Raw genomic sequence first — 20,000 nt, 5'->3', positions numbered from 1 at the left:
ACGATGACTTGCGATGAATGGCCTCTAATCGTTCTGTTTCCGATATTGTCACAGCTTCCATCTCTGCACCGGTCCCCATGGATATGTCTCTGGATGTGACTAACCTAGACAGTGTTTCGGAGATGTTGGTCAGCCTCACGGAACCAGGAACGGATCCACTAGTGAGCAGTGGTGATGCTGCGGATTTACCGAATCGGTTGTATCGTAACGAGCAGGCCAAGTTTGCTGCAATGGCGGCCGCTATTAGTGATGTCGTTTTGCTGGACGATGAAACCTCGCCAACCGATAGTCTCATCAGCAGCTGCACCGATCATTCGGATGATGCGAGGAAGCCGGCACCACGCCATGGTGCTAAGAAGGGTGTCGAGAAGACGAAGGATAAGGAAAAGGATGTGGACGAAATTTCTCCCGAGCTCGATGACCTGATCAGCCCCGTTTCGCCCGGAACACCGACACATGCTTCGAACTCGCTGTCTCTGTCGGATGGTGGGCGGGATTTTCTGATCGATGACGAGATCGCCGATCAACCGGGACTTGTGTTTGACGAGGGCAGCACGATCGATGTGGGATCGATCAATCTAAACCTCGCGTCTCAACAGACCGATACGCCGACGCTAAAGGATTCCCACAACAACAGGTCCGCGGCGGTGGGAGGTGGTGAAGTGACCCCAAAAGCGACACCACCGGTACCGAAGCCACGAAAGATACTCCCGGAAGCCTACGAATCACCCGCCCTGTCACGCAAGTCCGCTCGCAGTAATGGCCGGATGGCAAGGGCGGAATCACTGGACACACTGTCACCGTGTGATTCCATTGCTTCCGATGATTTTATGCTGGACTTTGACTGCAACAGCAGCATCGATTCGATCGATCGGTAAGGATGCGTCATCCCCTTGATGCCAGTGAAGCAATGAGATCGCGGATCCTGATTATGATTTGGTTCCTTTTTGCAGGGCTGCACGATCAAGCGTTGGGGGCAGTGCAACGGGGCTACATTCGCTGGATGGGCTGCAGCTGTGGTCCGAGCTGGAGAACAAGGGCGGCCACATTATCCGCGAGTGGAGCACGTTGCTGCGCAGCAATCCCACCCCTAGTGGCCACAATACTAGTCGGGAGAGCATCACGTGAGTAGCAAACTGGATCATTCGGTTTTTGGAGAACACCGTACTTTAGGATAAGCGGTGCTTTGGGAGAGATCATAGCTTCTCTGCGGGTCAATTATCTCGCTATTTCTCATATTATTCAGTAGACTGAACAGCTTCTACAAAAGCGGCGTCATTTTTATAGCAAAAACGGTCCATTCAAATGTTCCATAAAAAAACTAGCGCCCTCTACCGGCTTAAAGCCCGAAGCTCCACGATTTTTTGTCTTGTTTGATTTGGCAGTTTTTCCGCCGTTTCTTTGGGGTTTTGAAGATTGGGGTGGGGGAGAAGTTTTCAGTTTTTAATTAATCATTATCACTTGCGACACTCGTTCCCCAAATTTATCGCAAGATATTATTGAAACGATCTAAATAACTACACAAAGACCCTAAGCATTGTCTTGGTATAGATACAGCCTTACCAGAACCAGGATACACCGAAGGTTCTGCGTATAGACAAAGTGTTTAGACTACGTACCAAGGTACTTTAAAAAGACAGGTAGCATCTTAACCGCTTTGACAGGTCACCATTTTGAATTTGTTTGACATTCATAGCAGGGCGCTTTTATCAACAAAACCACGTGAGTTTCAAGAAGAAGAAGAAAAAGAAGATATGGGCAAGTTTGGTGGTTTTATCAAGGAAAGTACCTGATTTCACTCTTTTTCGGATGTTTAAATGATTCATCTCTCTATTTAAGATCAATCGAGCAGCCGAGTTATGTTTTACAGCGAGTGAGCACGGTCCAGGAACGCTAGCTAGCTCTTGTTCTAGGCCGGGTGGCAAGACCTACGGACCGATACCATATTGAAACACTAGGAAGAATTTTGAGAATATTTGCATAAACTTTAACTTTCGTACCACTTTTCGTGAATTTTAACTGTCGTAATACCACAGAAAAGCGAAAACAGCTCCGAAAAGAGCGTTCCCGAAGTAAACATCCCACCATCCCGTGAATGTCAAACTCTGAAGTTTTTTCTAAAATACGATCGGGGATTTGTTCTGGATAAATCTACCTGTCTTTTTAAAGTACCTTGCTACGTACTAGTATTTTCAATAATAACATTATACAATTCGTAACTAAAGAGTACTACTACTAGAAACTTCAATAGCCACGATCCATAGCCAATTAATTCTGGTTCCAGCAATGGCAAACTTCCAAAAAAAAAAGCTGATAAGCTGCTGAAGAATCATATGGCTTTAGTTTTTCCACATGGCATTTTCGGTATTTCCATCATATTTCCAACGATTTTTCGTAAACTATTATTGCTTTTTTGGGTGAAATTCAATATTTACTTCGATGGTACATGCAAGTACCGGTACTGGGCAAGAAGGCGTCCCAAATTGGCTTACCCTTTCGCATGGTTGCACTAATCCACACCACCCACCGAGCCACCGGGGGAGGGCGGATTACCGTCACCGTCATTAAGGGTTCCCCTTACCCCATTGCACTAGGCTACACGCCTACCACAGACGCTTGACTCTGTCTGAAAACCGAAGACCCTCTAGGCCAAGGCCCGAAAAGATGCTCCATTTTACCGGCAAACCCGGCAACATCAACACAACAATCTCGAGGGAACCAGACCATTTGCGCATGGAAAGTAACGGGAATCGGATGATGAGGCAGTTCTGAGTGTTTCTTTTGTTTTTTTGCCCGGCAAACATTGAACCATTCCTGGGTAGAAGCGAAGATCTTAAAACATAATGTTCGACTAAACGCACCTCCCCGTGTTCATGCCCCAAAAGGGCTGCTCAGTGTGCCCAGACAGAAACAATCAACGACGCGTCGCCGTTTGGAATGGAATTGCTCGAGCTTCCAGTGTGTTTGCAGTGCCACCACCCCACCGCCGGGGTGTAAGTGTTCCTCGCCATTGTGGTCCATTTCCCGTTTCCTTGGTGGCACAATTTGCGTAAGGCTCAGCCGCTCAGCCACGCCACGAGTTTCCCAAAAACGGTCATACATGCCGCACCACGGAGACCGTAACTAATAACGATTATGATATCCGGCGGGTGTGCAGCGATCATCGTGCTCGTTCTAGCATGCTTTTGGCCAACAGCGACGTGGCTCCCCCCCCCGTGGCTGGTGTGGATGATCATCATCATCATCAGTGTGGCTGTTGGTGAGAGAATCGCTTAGTAGCGCCCTGATTGTGTTTACTGTTATGTGACGAACTGGTGCTTGCCAACAAGAGCGCGGAGGGGGGAGGTGGTTTGGTGTCGCAATTGCACCTCGTGTGAAATCGCTGTTAAGACCGACGAGAACCCCGGGTTGGACGGTATGTGAAGGTTACAGTTATACCAAACATCAACGTTCTTTATTCTTGGAGTAGCTGGGGAATAACGACGAAAATGCAGGCAGGTTAAGGGTCAATGTCAAGCTTATCGTTCGATAAGCAGCGTCCCTTGATGGAGTTCTAGTTATAGAAACGGGGAAATACCAAAGGAATGCATGCCCCGACATGCTGCAGACACACTGAGGACGCCATATTCTGCACTCGGAAGTGAAAAAAAACACTTCCTTCGCGGTGACTAAGTCTACTTTATGCTACCTCCAATAGTGAAGCAATGGTTGGTCCCCCCAGCCCCTCGTCGCTCTTTCCGGTGCCCTTGTGCTACTTTCACCTCAATTCCACCCCGGGCCCCCGGGGATTGGCTGTTGCTGCCTGCATTAACCTTTAGCGGGCTTTAGCCCTCAGCAAGAGCTCCCCGTTCGCCAAAACGGAACCACTGCGAGGCCGCGAGCTCTGCAGTGCAGTGTGTTGGTGGATCGTTGGCCACCCTATTGCATCCGGCCCCAGCACGAGGATATTTTCCAAGAATTCCACGGCAAATGCTCCGGTCCCGTGAGACCCCCCCAAAAGCAATAAGGAGGAGAAGCTAGCTGCAGCTATTGTAAACAGTGGCTTAAGCACCACCCCGCCTTTGGTCTGGTATATAGCCCATTGCGTAGACGTGCAGAGCCTCAGTCGCTGCTGCTACCAATACTTTCTCGCGAAGCCACTAAACCATCCACAACGGCCGCGATGACGATGACGACGACGACGCTAAGCCCCACGGCAAGCCACACGCGAGATCAATGAGTCAGCATCAGCGTGGGGCTCACACTCGTGGCGCTCGTTCTCGTTGGACTCCACCTCCCCGAAACACACGCCGACGACCATTCGTCGACGTTCTGCTGTCGGGCAAACCCGCGCTCTCGCTGCTCTCTGCGGCGTGTCTTCGATCCGCAACCTGGACTGCACTTTAGCGAGTAGAGCATAATTGTAGAGAGGGGGTTTTGGCTGGTAAGTGATCGAGCGCCGATCAGTTGATCCAAATAACAAAAGAAGGATTTGTGAATGATAAGCTCCGTGTGCAGTGTGTAGTGTTTGTGTGTTAGTTTGTAAAGTAGTGCTGGTGATGGCACGGAATGAGGGCAAAGATCACCTTCACGGTCAGCTGTTTTCGTGAGTAGCGAACGGAGAGCAAAAGAGAAAGAGAGAGAGATCGCTGTGGAAACGAGGAGCGGGGATGAAAGAATGCAATCTCCCACTTCGCGCACGATCGTGACGTGACACCGTGAGTGCAAGGCCACCCAAAGCACAACAGTGAAAACCCTTTCCTTCCTTCCTTCCTTTCTTTCTGCGCACGTGCATCCTCTGCTCGTTCGTTCCTCGACCGCTCGATCGTCGTGTGAAGATCGTGTGTTTCGTGTTTACGAAGTGCATTTTGACACGCTGCCATGGCGGATGATGCAGCTGCAGGTGCGACGCGCGCTGCTTTCGGTTGCACTTTTGATTAATTAAGTCGCCCCGGGGCCGCCACCGTGGTGTGTGAGCTAATCGCGTGATCGCGATCTTCTTTTTGTGTGTGACAATTGTTTGATTAACCAAACGCAGTCGTAAGCCGTGGGTAATTAAATGCGATCGGTGACGATCGCTTTCCAGGTGATTGGTTTCGAGTGCCTGATCTCTTCTTCTGGCTCGGTCTGTCTGGCTTAATGTGATTTGACAAGACTACTCGGTGCCATCGTATACAATCTGGTTCAAATATTGCCTCAAGAACCACCGCAAACCGCGATAACCACAATACCACGGTTCGTGGCCATAACGGTGGGAAGCGAGACAGAGAGACAGCGTTGAGGAAGGTGGTGATCATGATGATCATCATGACGGTGCTGTTGATGATGATGGTGATGATTGCCCTCTACCCAGAAGAGTGTGCAGCGATGAGAAAAGACGAAAAACTCGTTTCAAGTGCGTTTCAAGTTTTCTTCGTTCTTCTTCTCTAACCGTTTGCCTTATGCTCCGTGAACATCGACCGCAACAACAGCATCAGCAGCAGCAGCAGCAGCAGCAGCAGAAACAGCAGAAGAAGGTACACATCTGAAACCTTCCGATGCGGGGCATGACGGAGTGAGAATTGAGCAAGCAATCAGGCATCATTCAACAGTGAAGCTTTTGACCACAGGCAGCAGTGAGCAGTGTGCGAGTGATCGATTCCATCGGGGGGTTGTTTCCGAAGCCAAACGGTCGTGATCTTGACGATTCCGCAAAACGCAGTAGTGACCGCATCTACGAAATCTTGCAGCATCGTGCCGTAGTGTCGAAGACGCAGAGGGGAGTAAGATAGAGAGAGCGATCGAACCGCAATGAAAGATTGTGAAACGGCGACGGCAGTGGAAAGCAGCGCGGCCGGTAGCGGTGGTGGCAGCGCTGGTGTTCTGTCGGAAAAGAGGCCCAACAACCCGGCGGCAGCACACGGCAACAATGGGTAAATCATCATTCTCCCTCCCCTTCTTTGACTAGCTTTCCAGCTTTTCCATGGCATGGGATAGGCATGTTTCCTGTCTAGGGCTGGCTGCCATCGGTGGACTCCGATCCACACGGTCATGGTCCATTCTATTCAAATTTCATCCCCAGAAGCCACTTGAGGCCCGGAACGCCCGGAACCGTAAAGATTTCTCAATCCCACAACGGAACACAGCACTCACACACATGCCGCGTGTTGTGGAGCTTGTTGCTAAACATATGAATATGGTTGCTCATTCGAGCCAAACCGAAACCCAACTCATTAATTAGCCATTCGTGTGGTGAAACGTAACTAATATGCATTTTGCAAAACGGGAACAGCGCCGTAGTAGCGTCGCGAGAGAGGAAAGTTGCCACACTTTGATAATGATTTGTGGATCTCTCGATGTGCCCGCGAAATCACATAAGTAGAAGTAGGACTTTGGATTAGGCCGTTGTCGTGGCGCTTGGTGAATGCAAACATATAAGCCAAATCATTACACATCAAGCGCGTAATTAGGGCGTAACCTCATCAGCTGATAGTGACACGACGAGGCGGCTAAGACGCGATCGATTGCTTCATGCATGCTTCGAATGTTTTAAATGCGATAGATGAGGCTGGTGAAGGCCAAGCGCCTGCTAGCTCTCTTATCAGTCTCAGTGACAGCAATACGAAATCGCGTGCAATTCACGTGACAGAAGCTGGCACAGCCATTATGTAGTTGCTGACTGATTTGATCAATTTCCAAATAGTTATAGATCGTTCGCCTGGCCGATCAATGATCGCTATATAGAGGGGAATCTACACATTATGCTGACATTTGTAGGAATTTCAATGCTCACTGCTTTGATAAAATATTTATCAATATACAATCTTTGCCTATTTGTTATCGACTGAACTGAAACGATAATTTAGCGTTGATTAAAACGAAAAACACCCTTCGTTCTCCAAGACTCACAACGACGCTCTATAAGGAAGCCTCATTCTCTTCCTTATGGTCAACCTGACCAAATAGCTGCTGCTCTCTGTAGCACCAACCTTGCGTAGCGACTAAAACAACGCAGCAAACGAAGGTCACACGATGCGGTTGACCCCGCGGCACCGCGTTGCCCGTAGGTCTCAACACACCGCCATACACACCTGTTATGGTATCGAGCGCCGCGTTGTTGTGTCCTTGTTACGACAAGAAAAAGGCTAAAAACCGAAGCGGTTCGACAGGAAGTGTTTAACGTTTCTTCTTCGAAACCCCCATCGAGACGCTCCATCGGTCGATGAAAGCATATCGAGGATGCATTTTTTGTGTGAAAAGAATTGCCGCCAGTGAAACGGGAATGTACGCCACCGATGCATTCCGGTAACATGATCTACTGGCGGCAATGTTAAGCGGATGCTTAAGAAGATCATATTTCCTGTCACACTTCACTTTCATCCCCACACAACAATCACACACAAAACAAGGTGAAAATGCAGCTAACTAACGGGCTAAAAACGGGCAGCAAAAGAAGTTCATTAATGTGGTGAACGTGCGCGCGCGTGTGTGTGCTATAATGAGCAAAAGTGTGAAAATCCCTCCCAGTTTCTCAGTCCCCGCTTCCGAAGCGCACCGTTGCGGATTGAGTAATCGATAAGCTTCCGCGATGCACAACCCGATGTGCAGAAATAAGTCGCCCTCTTCCTCCTCTTCCAGCCAGCCACCCAAAAGGCCGGTGATCATCGTCTTGAATCGATTAATTTTGCCACAATTTATCTTCGCAAGTGTGATCATCAGCAGTAGCAGCAGCGGCGGCGGCGGCGATCGTGGAATGAATTTCCGGAAAGCAGCAGCTCGATGATGATCCAACATGCACTGGCACACACTGGCACACACACACACAACACCGGAGTCGATACTGACCTAGGCTACGGTGGCTACGGCCTGCACTCTGCGGCAATCAAATTGAAACGATTTTCCATTTTCGCCGCCAGCCAGCGGAAATGGAAACTTTTCGGAAACCTCATAAGATCATGATCATGCAGAGGACGGGGGGCCACACATGACGACCGTACCTCCGGTCGTCGCGACGCGTACGGTGCGATAACGCGCCATCAACCAGATGCTGATAATGATTATTGATTAAAAAGGCGGGGGAAGGGGACGAGACCACATTATTTCAAGAAGCCAACAAAAGCCACTTTCTTCGTCCACGTCTGTCCGCGGTTGAAATACACGATCGCGCGCTCGCGTAATACAGACGCGCGTTTCGTGATTTCGAATTTCGGAGAGGCGGTTTGGAATTTTCCGGACTCACTTTTCCAACCGACAATGTCACGGCGAGCGTGAAAAGTGGTGGTGTCTGATGCGTGATGCAACGATCGCTCGCGTATCAGAAGAGTAACAGACGTTAAATGAGACGCCCCTGGCCCTGATCACGCTGCGCGATCGCGGCTAGACGATCCATTAATTTCCCGTTCACTTTTCGGTGGTTCAAAGTGAATTGAACTAAGTGATGCGAAAGGTATCGGCGAGTTAGGCCGCTGTTTGGTCTATAAACGAGCATCATAAACTCGATAAGCTCAATCCCTTAACATCTAATGACTGTTTTTAAGGGCCCTGAACCTGAGTTCGTCACAAAACATGTAACCCTAAGCATGTAACGAACGTGCGCGATGCTCATCCTCGCCAACCAATATGTCTAGAGAGACACATTCGAAGACATGTGCGTTTCCTATATGCCGGTCCTATACGACAGACAGACGACAACAATCGTACAGCCGGTTCCACTACACCATAAAGCACAGTGGAAGCGTGCTGTGAAGCAAATACTTAAACAATTCATTATGACGACGACGGAGAAGCGTATAACAAACGGCCAAACGGAGTACAGGATGAGAAGCGCGTCTTCACGCTGTCGGAGGGCGGGATATGTATTGTCGTCGGCCTGGCTGACGACGAGTTAAAGGCGGCACCCGGGATTGAGCGCGCCCGCTCGCCAGATGAATAAACATTGATAAACGTAAACGCATTTTTAGAGCGCTTACTCAATGCTACCTGTTTCTTTTTTTGCTGCTGCTGCTGCTGCTTAGTTGTTTTGTTGTTAATGATTGGCGGGGGAGTGCTGATGGCTAATCGTAAAGCAATAGAGCAGCAACACCCATCATTCACGACGAGCGGCGACGACCACAAAGAACCAGCAGCCTTAGCCATTGCTCAGGTTTTCGCTAAATGATGCGCGCAAATGATCGTACAACAATTCTCAGAATGTAGAATGAGACTTTTTTACTACCACTGGTGTTGTTGTTGGTGCTGTTGAGAGAAACACCGGACAGCCGAAGAGGATACTCCCCCATACTCAATCAACTCAAAGCGAAAGAGACACGATCGCGAACGTTTAAAACCGCGAACTGATCACGAACCGCGTCCACTAACAACGTCCGATCTAACAACGGGTGGACAGAGCGCGAATTGATAAAAATAAATGCCACCCCCAAACCATGCTACCCTTTTCCCCTGTCTAAACAGAGACACGATCGTTGAGGCGGTTGACATCGACGGGATCAGTATGTTTCCTTCTTTTTTATTCGCTCACAGGAAAATGAGAAAGAAACAATCCACTACAGGCCATCCGCTAGTTGTTTGTTCAGCGATGCTTTTTTTTGCGACGGAGGCGAAAGGCTGCATGCAGAAAATAGAAAAACCATCTGATCATGCAGCGGGTAGCGGTGGCCAAAACACATCCACCAAACGCTTCAGTTGTTTCGATTAAACCGAAGATGATTTCTCATCCAAGCTCCACACACCACATTGCAACAGATGAGATGAAGCCACCATCTAGGGCTGGTGGTGATGGTAATGGAGGACAATTTTTATGTTTTTTTTTTCGCCCACGATGATCACTCATGTGATAAGAAGCCACTAGGCGAGAATCCGCACAACGACGGCGTGTGGTTCGAGCGATCCGATTTCGAAAGTGGAAATCGAATCTCTCGCGATCGCATTTAGCAGCAGCAACATGTTTGCAACATCGCACGAACGTCCATCCATCTTAGCCTATTAGGACAGGCACGCGAGGCCTCCGGAGTACGTTCTTCATGCCCAGCGGGACACACACACAGGCACATCGTATAGTAATACCCTTTTTTCGCTGATACGCCGCGGTCACGGTCTTTGGCGCGAGTGAATCATCGCAACATTTTCTCGCAACTGGGTCTCCCTCCTGATTTCGTTATTTATGAGGGATGTGCGGTGCGCCGTGCGGGCCTTCCTTTCTTTCCTTCCTTCCTTCCTTCGCGTTGTCATCATTTCGCTTTCATCTTCACAATTTCTCCCATTGTTTTCAAATTCTCTTTCTAATTTTGAGCGCAAAAACCCGCACCGGTGTGGCCACGTCGCGTACCAACCATTTGCGTGGCTTCTAGCCATGTGGAGCAATTGGATTTCGAAAAGGAAGTAGAGTTAATAGGCATGCATGGAAATGCATTTTCCCGATAAGATCAAGTTTGTGCAGCTTGTTATGTGTTTCATTATCACAAAATAATACTTTTGAAGTCATTTTTAGTATAAAAAATTACAATATCAATCGTTTTAAAGACCATGATGAAGTAGAAGATGGCTAAACAGATAACAAAGACCTGAAAATGAAACGAATTTAATGTTCTTCTCATATCGTAGTTGTATTATTTTGGTAATTACCGTATTGCACTCTGCCACTAATGGTTGTATACTAATGAGTGTTAACCACATTGTAACACACCCATCGCTGACCCTGAAGTGCCGGCACTGTCCACACACACACCTGGGGGGCTGCGTGACATCATCTTCATCATCATCTCCACCTTCAGCGTGTCGCGATCCTTCGATCGACTTTTTCTCGCTTTACGCTCTAACAAACCTCGCCCTCCCGGCGGCGGTTGGGGGCTGGGCCGTGAATGTGAAAAACGCGGCGAAGCAAAAATGTTGCCTGCGCTGCGCCAAACAGTGCGTACCAGACGTGCGACCAGCAGCAGCAACAGCAGCAACAGCGGACACCTCATAACAACAACAACCCAAACCCCAACAACACAAACGATGCGCCGTTTCTGGTTGCCGGTTTCACGCAGCCATAGCGCGTGGCGAATGATGATCACCGATGATGATAGTGGCCGCCAGTACAGCACCGAGTAGAGTGTAACCCATCATCATCATCATCGCCATCATCGATCGTGATCATTGATTACTCACACCGGCGTGTGGTGTGGTCATTCAGAAAGGTGCGTGCGGTGCGTACGGTCTTCCCTCTCGCGCTGCTCATAGCCACGTACTCTCTCCCTCCACAACGCGAAAGGGTTTCTCTTATCAAGTGTGGATGCGCTCGAACGCATCCCATGTCGCAGCCGGACAACAGGTGCGCTATTAATGCCGGTCTAAGCGAAATTTGAAACAAACCCTCCCCACTGCCGAGAGAGAGAGAGAGAAAGAAAGATAGAGAGAGCAAGCGAGCGAGAGGCAAACATCGAGGAAAAATAATGCTGATCCAATACCACCACCACCACCACCAGCCTAGTGGGAGGTTGGGATGGTTCGCGGGGGTTCGCGAACTCACTCACTCGCTCGCTCGCAGTACGCGCTCGGATACTCGGAGTACGACGCACCAGTAAGAGCCACCACCAGCAGTAGACTCTGGTCTGCTGGTCCGACACGGTCGTCCGTCGGTGTCCTCGGTTTGTTGTTTACGTCGTCGGGAGCAAAAAGAGAACCGAGCCGAGAAAGAGAGCTTCCCGGAGAATCCTTTCCAAAACAAAAAGCGGTTCTCTGTGACGTCGATCCTCTGACGTAGTAGGACCGGAAGTAAAGGAACAAGTGGGACCAACGGCGGTAGTAGCGTACTACTACTACACGACGGCCGCTCGACCGAGTGTAGTGTGTGTCCTAACGCGCGAGTGTTGCCTGCTCCGGAGTTTCTCCCGGAAAATTCGTGTCTTTTTCTCGGAAGCACCTTCGCGATTCGCCAGCCGACCGACGGCTGTGTACAAATCTATGCGAAAACGGCGGTGGTCACGAGGAAGGGTGGGCCTGTTAGAGGTGGTAGCTGTGGTGCTTGTAGTGCTCTATCGACCCAACTGCCTTCGAGGCGAGACGTCGTGAAGTCGTCGTGAAGAGAGGCTTCGCGCTGCTGCTAGTACTGCACTCTGCAGTGCAGAGTTTGTGGTGTGGTTGTGGTCCCAGTCGACCACACCAGGAAACCAAACCTCACGTGGAAGGTGCTACGGTGCTGTGTGATATCTGTGATAATCTCGGTGCTCGGTTTCGTCTTTCCCCCTTTTTTCCGGGAAGGGGCTTAAGGTGAAGGTCAGTGCGATAAGAACACCGAACTCTGTCGGTGTCCAGCTCTTCACCAAACCAGAAGTTCGCTTCGACTTTTCGTCGACAGTTGTCGTCCGTGAACTCCGGGTGTGTCCGTGTGTGTCCGTGTGTGTGTCTTGAGAGGCGGAAATCGATATCACAATCCGCGAGAGGGCTGCGCGTTCACTTGCGTCGTTATCGTCGGAGCGTAACAATCGATACCGATCAACAGGAGGAGCCTGGGGTGTGCCTAGGACCAGCAAAACAAGGGGTTTGATAAGGGACGCAGCGCAACAGGCTGTCCGCGCTGCTTTTGGTCTACCGAAAATAGGGGCCAGATGATGCCACAAGTTGACCTAGTTTGTCGGTAGTAGTGGTCGCCGCCATCGGTTATGACCGGAAGCGACGACAGAACAGTTCGTTATTCGGTTAGTAGTGTGCGAACGAAGAATGCAATCCGGCAACGGTTCACCACCGATCGGTGCCCGAAGGGTGCGTACGGATCTGCACACCTCGGAGAACCTGTACGTACAATCGATCGGTCGGTCCCGATCGAACTCTCCGATGCATGCCGGTTTGCTGGCACGCCATGGCCATCGGAAGGCGGCCAGCGAACCGAAGGGCATACCCGGTGGTCCGGTTCCGTTACCAGCCTCGGGCATTGGGGCAACATCAACATCTTTAGTATCCTCCTCGTCGTCATCATCAACATCAACAATGTACCTGAGTGTGTCCGGTGGCAGTGGCCGTCCCATCGGGGCATCCATCGCGACACTCCATCCATCGAATCCGTATCGACAGCGTAGCAGTAGTAGCGGAGGGGGCACCAGTAGCAGGAATCCACCGAAGGGCCATACGCTGCTGGCAACGGGGGTTGCCGCTGGTGCCGTCGGTGGTTCCACCACGAGGTTGAGTCCAAGTCCTTGCCGGACAAACGATCACCCGCCCATTGGGATCCAAAATAGGTTACTATTGATTGCGAGTTGTTCTCTTTTTTTGTCGAGACCGTACATATTACATTCCTTTTTCCTTCACCGAACCATTTACTGACGCTTCGTGTTGCTTCTTCTCCCATACCAGGTCCCAGCTACCGGCGAGGGCACGGCTGCTGACACGCCGGCTGCAGAACAATGCAACCCCGACGAATGGTTCCGAGAGTCCGCGCTCCATCGACAGCCTGCCGCGGCGAACATTCTCCGGTTCCTACAAGACAGCCACCCTCAGCCAGTTCCACAACCACAACCTCGCCAACAGCAACAACAACAACAACGGCCCCGGCAGCCTTCACGGACTTACGGACTCCGCCTCGACTGCTACCAACTCCGCGGAAGATCTCACCCTGCTCGACAAGTCGCTGCGCAACTCCATGCTACAGGACGTGGTGCACTTCAAGAAAGAGCTGGTGCGACTACGTCGGATACTACAGGAGGTTAGTCCGAGGTTCTCCCGTGCCGTATCTTCAGATAGTAGCTTCAGATGTGGCTGTTGCAAACACAAGTGTCTTTTTATTGCATTGCCACCGCTATCCCGGTAGCATCACTTGTCACGCCGCATTTGAGTTCACGCACCTGCATGATAGATTTTTCAAGTTATTTTTATATTAAGTACTAGAGGACGATAGAGCGAGTGAAAGAGAGAGTATCTGTGATTAACAGCAGCAGCAGCAGCAGCAGCAGCAGCAGACGTATTAACATGTTCATGTTCATGAAAGATGCGCTATTGATGAGTCCTGTGTACTTAATGCTTAACTCGTATTTGTGACACTCTTTCGTTTTCCGCGTTAGTGCGTTAGTCATTCACTCGCTTTCATCGATCAAGCAGGCTGGATCATCTGTTTATCGCCTCCGCCATTGAGCTTCTGCTCTAAGTTATTCGTGTTAAGTACAATATTCCGTTTCGGTTTTTCTAGTCTCTTATGTTCTTTGTTTCCTCTTGTTCTTTTTCTTTCTTTCTTTTTCTCCACATTTTATGTACCTTCGTTCAATTCGTTGTATCTGTGTGTGTGTTGTCTATGTGTCTCTGTGCGTATGTGTGTCCATGTGGTCCACATGTTTTCTTCATCCAACCAACAACCTGCGACAACATCGTGCCTCGTCGTGATGATGATGTCTCGTGGTGCGACGATTGCGGTGGCGGTATCCTCCGGTGTCCTGTGTCCTATTCCTGAAAAACCCGTGCTTCCCCCCGTCTTATGTGCTACGCACCGACAATATAAAAACGACGTTTTTCGTCACCACACCTTGCGCACGATGTATCCCACAAACATCGACCAAACAACGATTGTTCCTTGTCCAACCCCCCCATGAACCATGATGGCGCACCACACGCAGGATGAAGAAAATTTGATGATGGTAGGTTGAAACTCACTAGCTTCTTAAGTTGGTTCACGGTAAAGTAAGGCAAGGCCCTATTGCTCGTATAGTTGCATTGTGTTAACGCACACAAGTACCAATCGCATGAAGAGTAGTATCCAACTGATGGATCTAAAGAAAGGGAGATGCTAATCGGCAATCACTCCGCTTCATTACCATATCTCATATCTCGTTCGTTCCTTCTGCTGTTCCTCTCGCCAATCCAGACCGATACTCTCAACCCATTTGAAAATAACAATGGGCAATTCTTCACAACGGCAGCAGCGGCCGCCGTAGCGGCTTGCAACAATAACAACAACAACAACAGTAGCAGCCTCAGTTCGGGAGCCACCGATGGGCAGGAAAACGGTACCACCGGCATGGTGGAAATGAACCGGCAGCAGCAGGAGAACGTGCTGATCCGCGAGTCCAGCGTGGCCGCCCTTGCGCTGCTCGAGGATCAACGGCAGGAGCTGGCGGATCTCAGAAGACAGGTGGTTTACCTTCAGGTATTTGCACGTTCAATTCCCGTTTATTTCTCTATCTTCCTCTTTCTTCCCTCTATCTGTCCTGTATAGCGCTCGTTTCTTAAATCTAATATATAGCTACATAGTTCTTGACTACGTTACAGTTTCTTTTTGGCGAATTGTTACACTCCTTATAGTCTTTACTGCTCCTTCCTAGAAGGTCCTCCATATCGTAGTAGTCCAATCAGCATGACAGCTAGTAAAGGGGCGAGCGAAGCAACGGCAGAGCAAGGCATCCTGCAATCAATAAAAAGGCACTGCGATTGCTAACGATGAACTCACGATCACGGCAAGCAAGCGTGACGTCAAAGGAGCAATTGGATTCTAACCTCAAACAAATCGGAGTGTTCCAAATCATACTCTTATCAACTCCTTCTCTCTACCTTTTGCTCTTCTGCTCCGCAATACTGTCTGCTTATTTCTCTTTTTTTATGATTTTCTTTAAATATCCTCTGCTGTCCATACTCAGCGCTTTCGTTGTTGTAATTGTTTTTTTCTTCTCTCAATTCGATGTTGTCACTTCTGCGGCAAACGCACAGCGACTGTACAGTTGTCCTTTTTTGGAGGGCCTTTTTTCGATCAACTTTAATATATTCTAATCTTTAGAATAGCAAAAAAGGATATCATTTTGCACATGATCCAGTGCGAGCGTTGCTCAAGTAGAACCAAAGATAGCTTTCTAGTTCCGTCGTCCAGTTTATACTCTATAGAACTCCCCCCGGGTTTCTGATTTCACCACTAAAATGTCTAACCAATGTCACGTCCCAGGGTGAGATGACGGCGAAAGATCGTATCATCCGGCAGCAGCAGAATATGATCGAAAAGTTAGAAGCAGACCGGGAGAAACAACAGCAGCAACAAGCGGCGGCCTCAGCGACGCAATCCGCGGCCAGCACCACCATCGCCAACGACACCACCGGTGACATAAACCACACAGCGGAAACCATCAGCACCGCGACGCAGACTGAAAGGGTAGGTGTTGTGGTTAAGGAACGCTCGCAGCGCTTATGTCCACAGTCCACAGCCCACCGGCACAAGGCCAGCCATAGTAGAACAAATTGTTCGCAAATCTAATTTAACAACGTCTTTCTGCGTTTCCTCTTTCAGCTGAGGCCCGTTTCCTTTGGTGGACAGGAAGGATTAGGAAGGTAATTATCGTTCCGTCGTTTACCTTACGTGCGCTTGGCCTATTTGCTGCCGTACCAGTCCGTGGTCGATGGTCCGCCCCATACTACGGTTCATGCGAGCCGTCTTGAGCATATTGATTTTCAGAGATTTGCTTTCCCTTTCCTTGTACTTATATTCGACTGGCAAACGAGTTATGTCACCGTCTCCAATAAGCAACTTGCAATTTTAGTAATTTTCCTCTCTCTTCTTTCTTCTTTACGGGAACTCGCCCTACTTTAAAAAAAAATCCACCAAATAGAGCATTGCTTCGGCGCGTACCTCGGCGTACCGTGTTTGTGGCCGACTTTTGCCCGGTGCGCCACAGTTCGATTGCGTTCGAGCTAGCTCTTGTCTCCAGGGTGATGTCCTGCGGTGCGGTGGCCGCAGGCAAGGCCCTACGCCTAACCGAACACACCTCGGTGCTCCTTTGTCATCTGTTGAGACGATCGCTAACACTACTAACTCGATGCTCTCGATGTTGTCTTGCTTGCTGTCCTTATTCACTTGATGGGCATCTGCCAGGGTTGACCTGCCGAGTGCAAACGATCCGCCAGAAGTTGTGTTCCCTGGTCGGTTCCACTCTGGCCTCGTTAACCGCTCGTATCAAATCTTTATCTTCCAAACTGTTATCTAAGGATGTTTAATGTCTTATCGAGTCACCGAGTTTCTCATCAAATGTATTCCCTCTTTTCTTTCTCCCTCTCTTTTTCTCTCCCTGTAACATGCCTTCCTGTGAATAACGATTAACTCTACTAACATGCGCCTGATACTGGACTCATCTGTAATATACATCCATCGCCATCCTCCATGATCACCTAACGAACGCACGTGTGGTTAACATCAATCTAATCTGCTAACGCTTACCACCCATAACTGCTTGTTCCGCTTCCGTCTCTTCGGCGAATGGCACTTCCGTTATGCTTTGGAACGAACCCCTTGCTCTCTCCGGTGAAACACGGTGAATACACCAGGCTGCCACAATTGGGACAGGTACTGCTTTGTGATATAGTTCTAGCGCTCTGCATGCTGTGTGCAATTAATCTCATCTGTCTACTGCACCTCCTGAATGGCGGTCGGGGAGCGCAGGGGAACGCGTGTCCTACCACGGCCAACCACTACGAGTCGGTGTCCCGATTCAAGCCGTACGCTCCCTGAACTAGCTGTTCCGGAAAACCTGACCCTGACTTCCCCATTCATTGTGCTGTGGTTGATATCTGTGGTAGAGATGCTCTGGTGTTTCATGTGTTTTGTGGCATTCTTTACTCCTCCAAATGAAACTGTTTTCATTGAAAGAACAAACATATTTATATTCCTTATACTTTCATGCCTAACCCGTGCAGTTAAACAAGGTAAAGAGGAGTGAACGGAAGGTGGTCGTGCTATGAGAGTGCTTCCAATCATCTCATCGACATTCATTCGTGAAACACTAGAGGCAGCGCAGCAGTGATTAACAATTCCATTTAACTCATTATGCTTAAGCTGAAGAAACAACACAAGTGTCACGAACAGATAATCATTATTGAAGACAATAGAACATAAACCACAACACCAGATTCATACAGTGATATGTCGGGATGTAGTACAGTGATCATACTTCCTGCTCGTGATCTTTAAGTGAACTTATCAGGAAGAATGATCCGGATCCCTTCTTTTGGGTGTAAGATAAAGTTCTCTTGAATCGAATTCTAATGTCCGTTTCTCTCCTGTTCCTCTATTCCAGTCGCAGTGAGCATCCAACAACGCCAAGAAATGGTCTCCGTACGCCAACGGCCAGCAACAACAGCAGCGGCACTCCTAGCAGCACTCCTCAGCAACACCACAACCACACCCCGACACCGAGCCGTTCCGCACCGAGCAAAACGCAGATCTCTTCCGTCTACACGCAGCTATCCTCCGTCCGGCATAGCATTGCCGGTGCCAGCGTACCGGCGATCAGTGGCGGAGCCGGATCAGCAGCTAACCCCCTTCGACGAACATCGGTCGGTTCCAGCCACAACCTAAGCTCGGTCGGTCTCAGCTCCAACGGTACCAAACCTGTTCGAACCACGCACATTGGCACGCTGGCCGTTACCGGTCGGCAGCATACGACCGGCGATCGGATACCGGTCTCGTCAAGGCACAGTGGCCACCCGAAGCTACTAGCCTCACCGATAAAATCCTCCGTTGGTACCGCTGGTCCTGCAACAGCGCCCAGCAATGGACCATTGCCTAACGCCAATAATACCGGCAAGCGGTCAGCGAGCATCATTAAGCCACCATCATCATTCACTTGCAATGGTGGTATGCTTCCCACGGGCGAAATAAAATCCAAATCCGCACCTTCTACTCCAAGCGGTGCGAAGTTGTTAACGGCACCGGCAACTGGGGCCTCCACCACCACCACTGGAGGTTGTGATGATTCGAACGGCCGGACGACCACGGCCTGTGTTGTGCTGTCCTCTAGTGATGCCGGCTTTTCGTCCGGATCGTGTGAGAATGAAAGCAGCGGCAAGTCGGATACGTCGGACGAAGGCTCGGAAACGGAGAAGAACTCCCTGCCGTCGCAGCCGATGCCGGTTAATGGGAAGCTACTGACCAGTCTCAAGCTGCTGCCGAGCACGGGTTCAACGGCAACGACACCAGCCGTAGCAGCCGGTGGTGGAGGATGTGGTGGTGATGGTGCTACCACGCTGGTGGCACAACCGGCCCCCATCGCGAATGGTATCGTCGGTCACTAGTGAGCCCTGTGTTTCAGTTTCCAAGGTATTAGACATCTAATTGTATAGAGGGGAACAAGTTATGTTTTAAAAATCGGGAATGTAGTGCAGCGATGCAGGTGCAGGGTCGTCCATGGGGGCGTGCCGTGGCATCCCGCGCAAGACGCGTGTGATGTTTGTTTGTTTTTTTTAAGAAAGAGGCTCTAGCAAAACCGGCGCAGGGAAGCGTTATTTTATGTGTAATGTTTGCAATAATTTCTAGATAAATGAGATGTAGAACCCGCCAGCCCCTTACATAAGGACAGGTCTTGGCTCGAGCCCTCAACACAGCAACCCTCGCGCGCTTTCCAAAAGAGATGCAATGCAATGCGTTGCGTTAATTTTCCGGCGGAGAACGAAGCAACCATTGAGCTCATCGAACGCAATTCATCCTGATTCTGTCTTTTTATTACGTTCGTTGTGCTTTCTTTGAGCGTTTGCGGTGCGTTAAACAAATAACATCCAGTTCCAGTCGAAAAAGAAGATTGCTCCGTAGCATGTAAAACCTCCCCGGTAAACAGCAACTGTTGATATATGATAAATATTGTATGAATTAACTAAAAACCATGTAAGCTACAAACAGAACAAGACAGATCGAACACAGCAAGCCGGTGAGAGCGATAGATACAACAAAGGGCTCTTCGGTCCTAGAGACGGCAAAATGGAAAAAATATATTCTTGATGGTAGACAAAACCATGCAAAAAAACCAAACAAACGAATGTGATCGAGAACTGTGTAATGCAATAATCGGTTTGTACAACTGTTGATGGCGAACTAACCCGTGTAAAACCAACCTGGCTGGTGAAGGTCACATACATATTTAATCGACTATCATGCAGATAGTAAGCTAGTAAGCTGCAGGCACAAACAAAACAATGGCATCCAGTCATTGCCATACCATTTATACCCTTTTGTGACTCAATTTATTGGACCCAAATTCACGTGAACGGAGCACGATGGCATAAGTATGGCCTTGGCAATGAGCAGTGCAAGAGGTGCAAGAGTTGGTACA

At 49.4% G+C, this 20,000-nt stretch overlaps 1 protein-coding gene across 5 annotated transcripts in view; it reads left to right on the top strand.

Annotated features, from left to right (window-relative positions):
- Positions 1-20,000, top strand: part of LOC125953287 (mucin-19) — a 74,900-nt gene that overhangs the window by 54,191 nt on the left and 709 nt on the right. For 3 of the 5 annotated variants that reach the window (XM_049682755.1, XM_049682754.1, XM_049682752.1), the window contains 8 exons: positions 55-874; positions 954-1,124; positions 13,288-13,636; positions 14,538-14,558; positions 14,786-15,067; positions 15,854-16,057; positions 16,193-16,233; positions 17,973-20,000. The exon at positions 17,973-20,000 is cut by the window's right edge and continues 709 nt beyond it. In XM_049682755.1, coding sequence (XP_049538712.1) covers positions 55-874; positions 954-1,124; positions 13,288-13,636; positions 14,538-14,558; positions 14,786-15,067; positions 15,854-16,057; positions 16,193-16,233; positions 17,973-18,969 — 2,885 coding nt within the window. In that variant the 3' untranslated portion in view covers positions 18,970-20,000. Of the gene's footprint in view, positions 1-54; positions 875-953; positions 1,125-13,287; positions 13,637-14,537; positions 14,559-14,785; positions 15,068-15,853; positions 16,058-16,192; positions 16,234-17,223; positions 17,243-17,972 lie in introns of all 5 variants that reach the window. The other 2 variants (XM_049682756.1, XM_049682753.1) reach the window with 2 other exon arrangements.

This window comes from Anopheles darlingi, chromosome 3, assembly GCF_943734745.1.
Source record: "Anopheles darlingi chromosome 3, idAnoDarlMG_H_01, whole genome shotgun sequence".
In the NCBI taxonomy this organism is placed as follows: domain Eukaryota; kingdom Metazoa; phylum Arthropoda; class Insecta; order Diptera; family Culicidae; genus Anopheles; species Anopheles darlingi.
The sequence above is the reverse complement of the archived record's forward strand: the minus strand, read 5'-3'. Positions and strand labels throughout refer to the sequence as shown.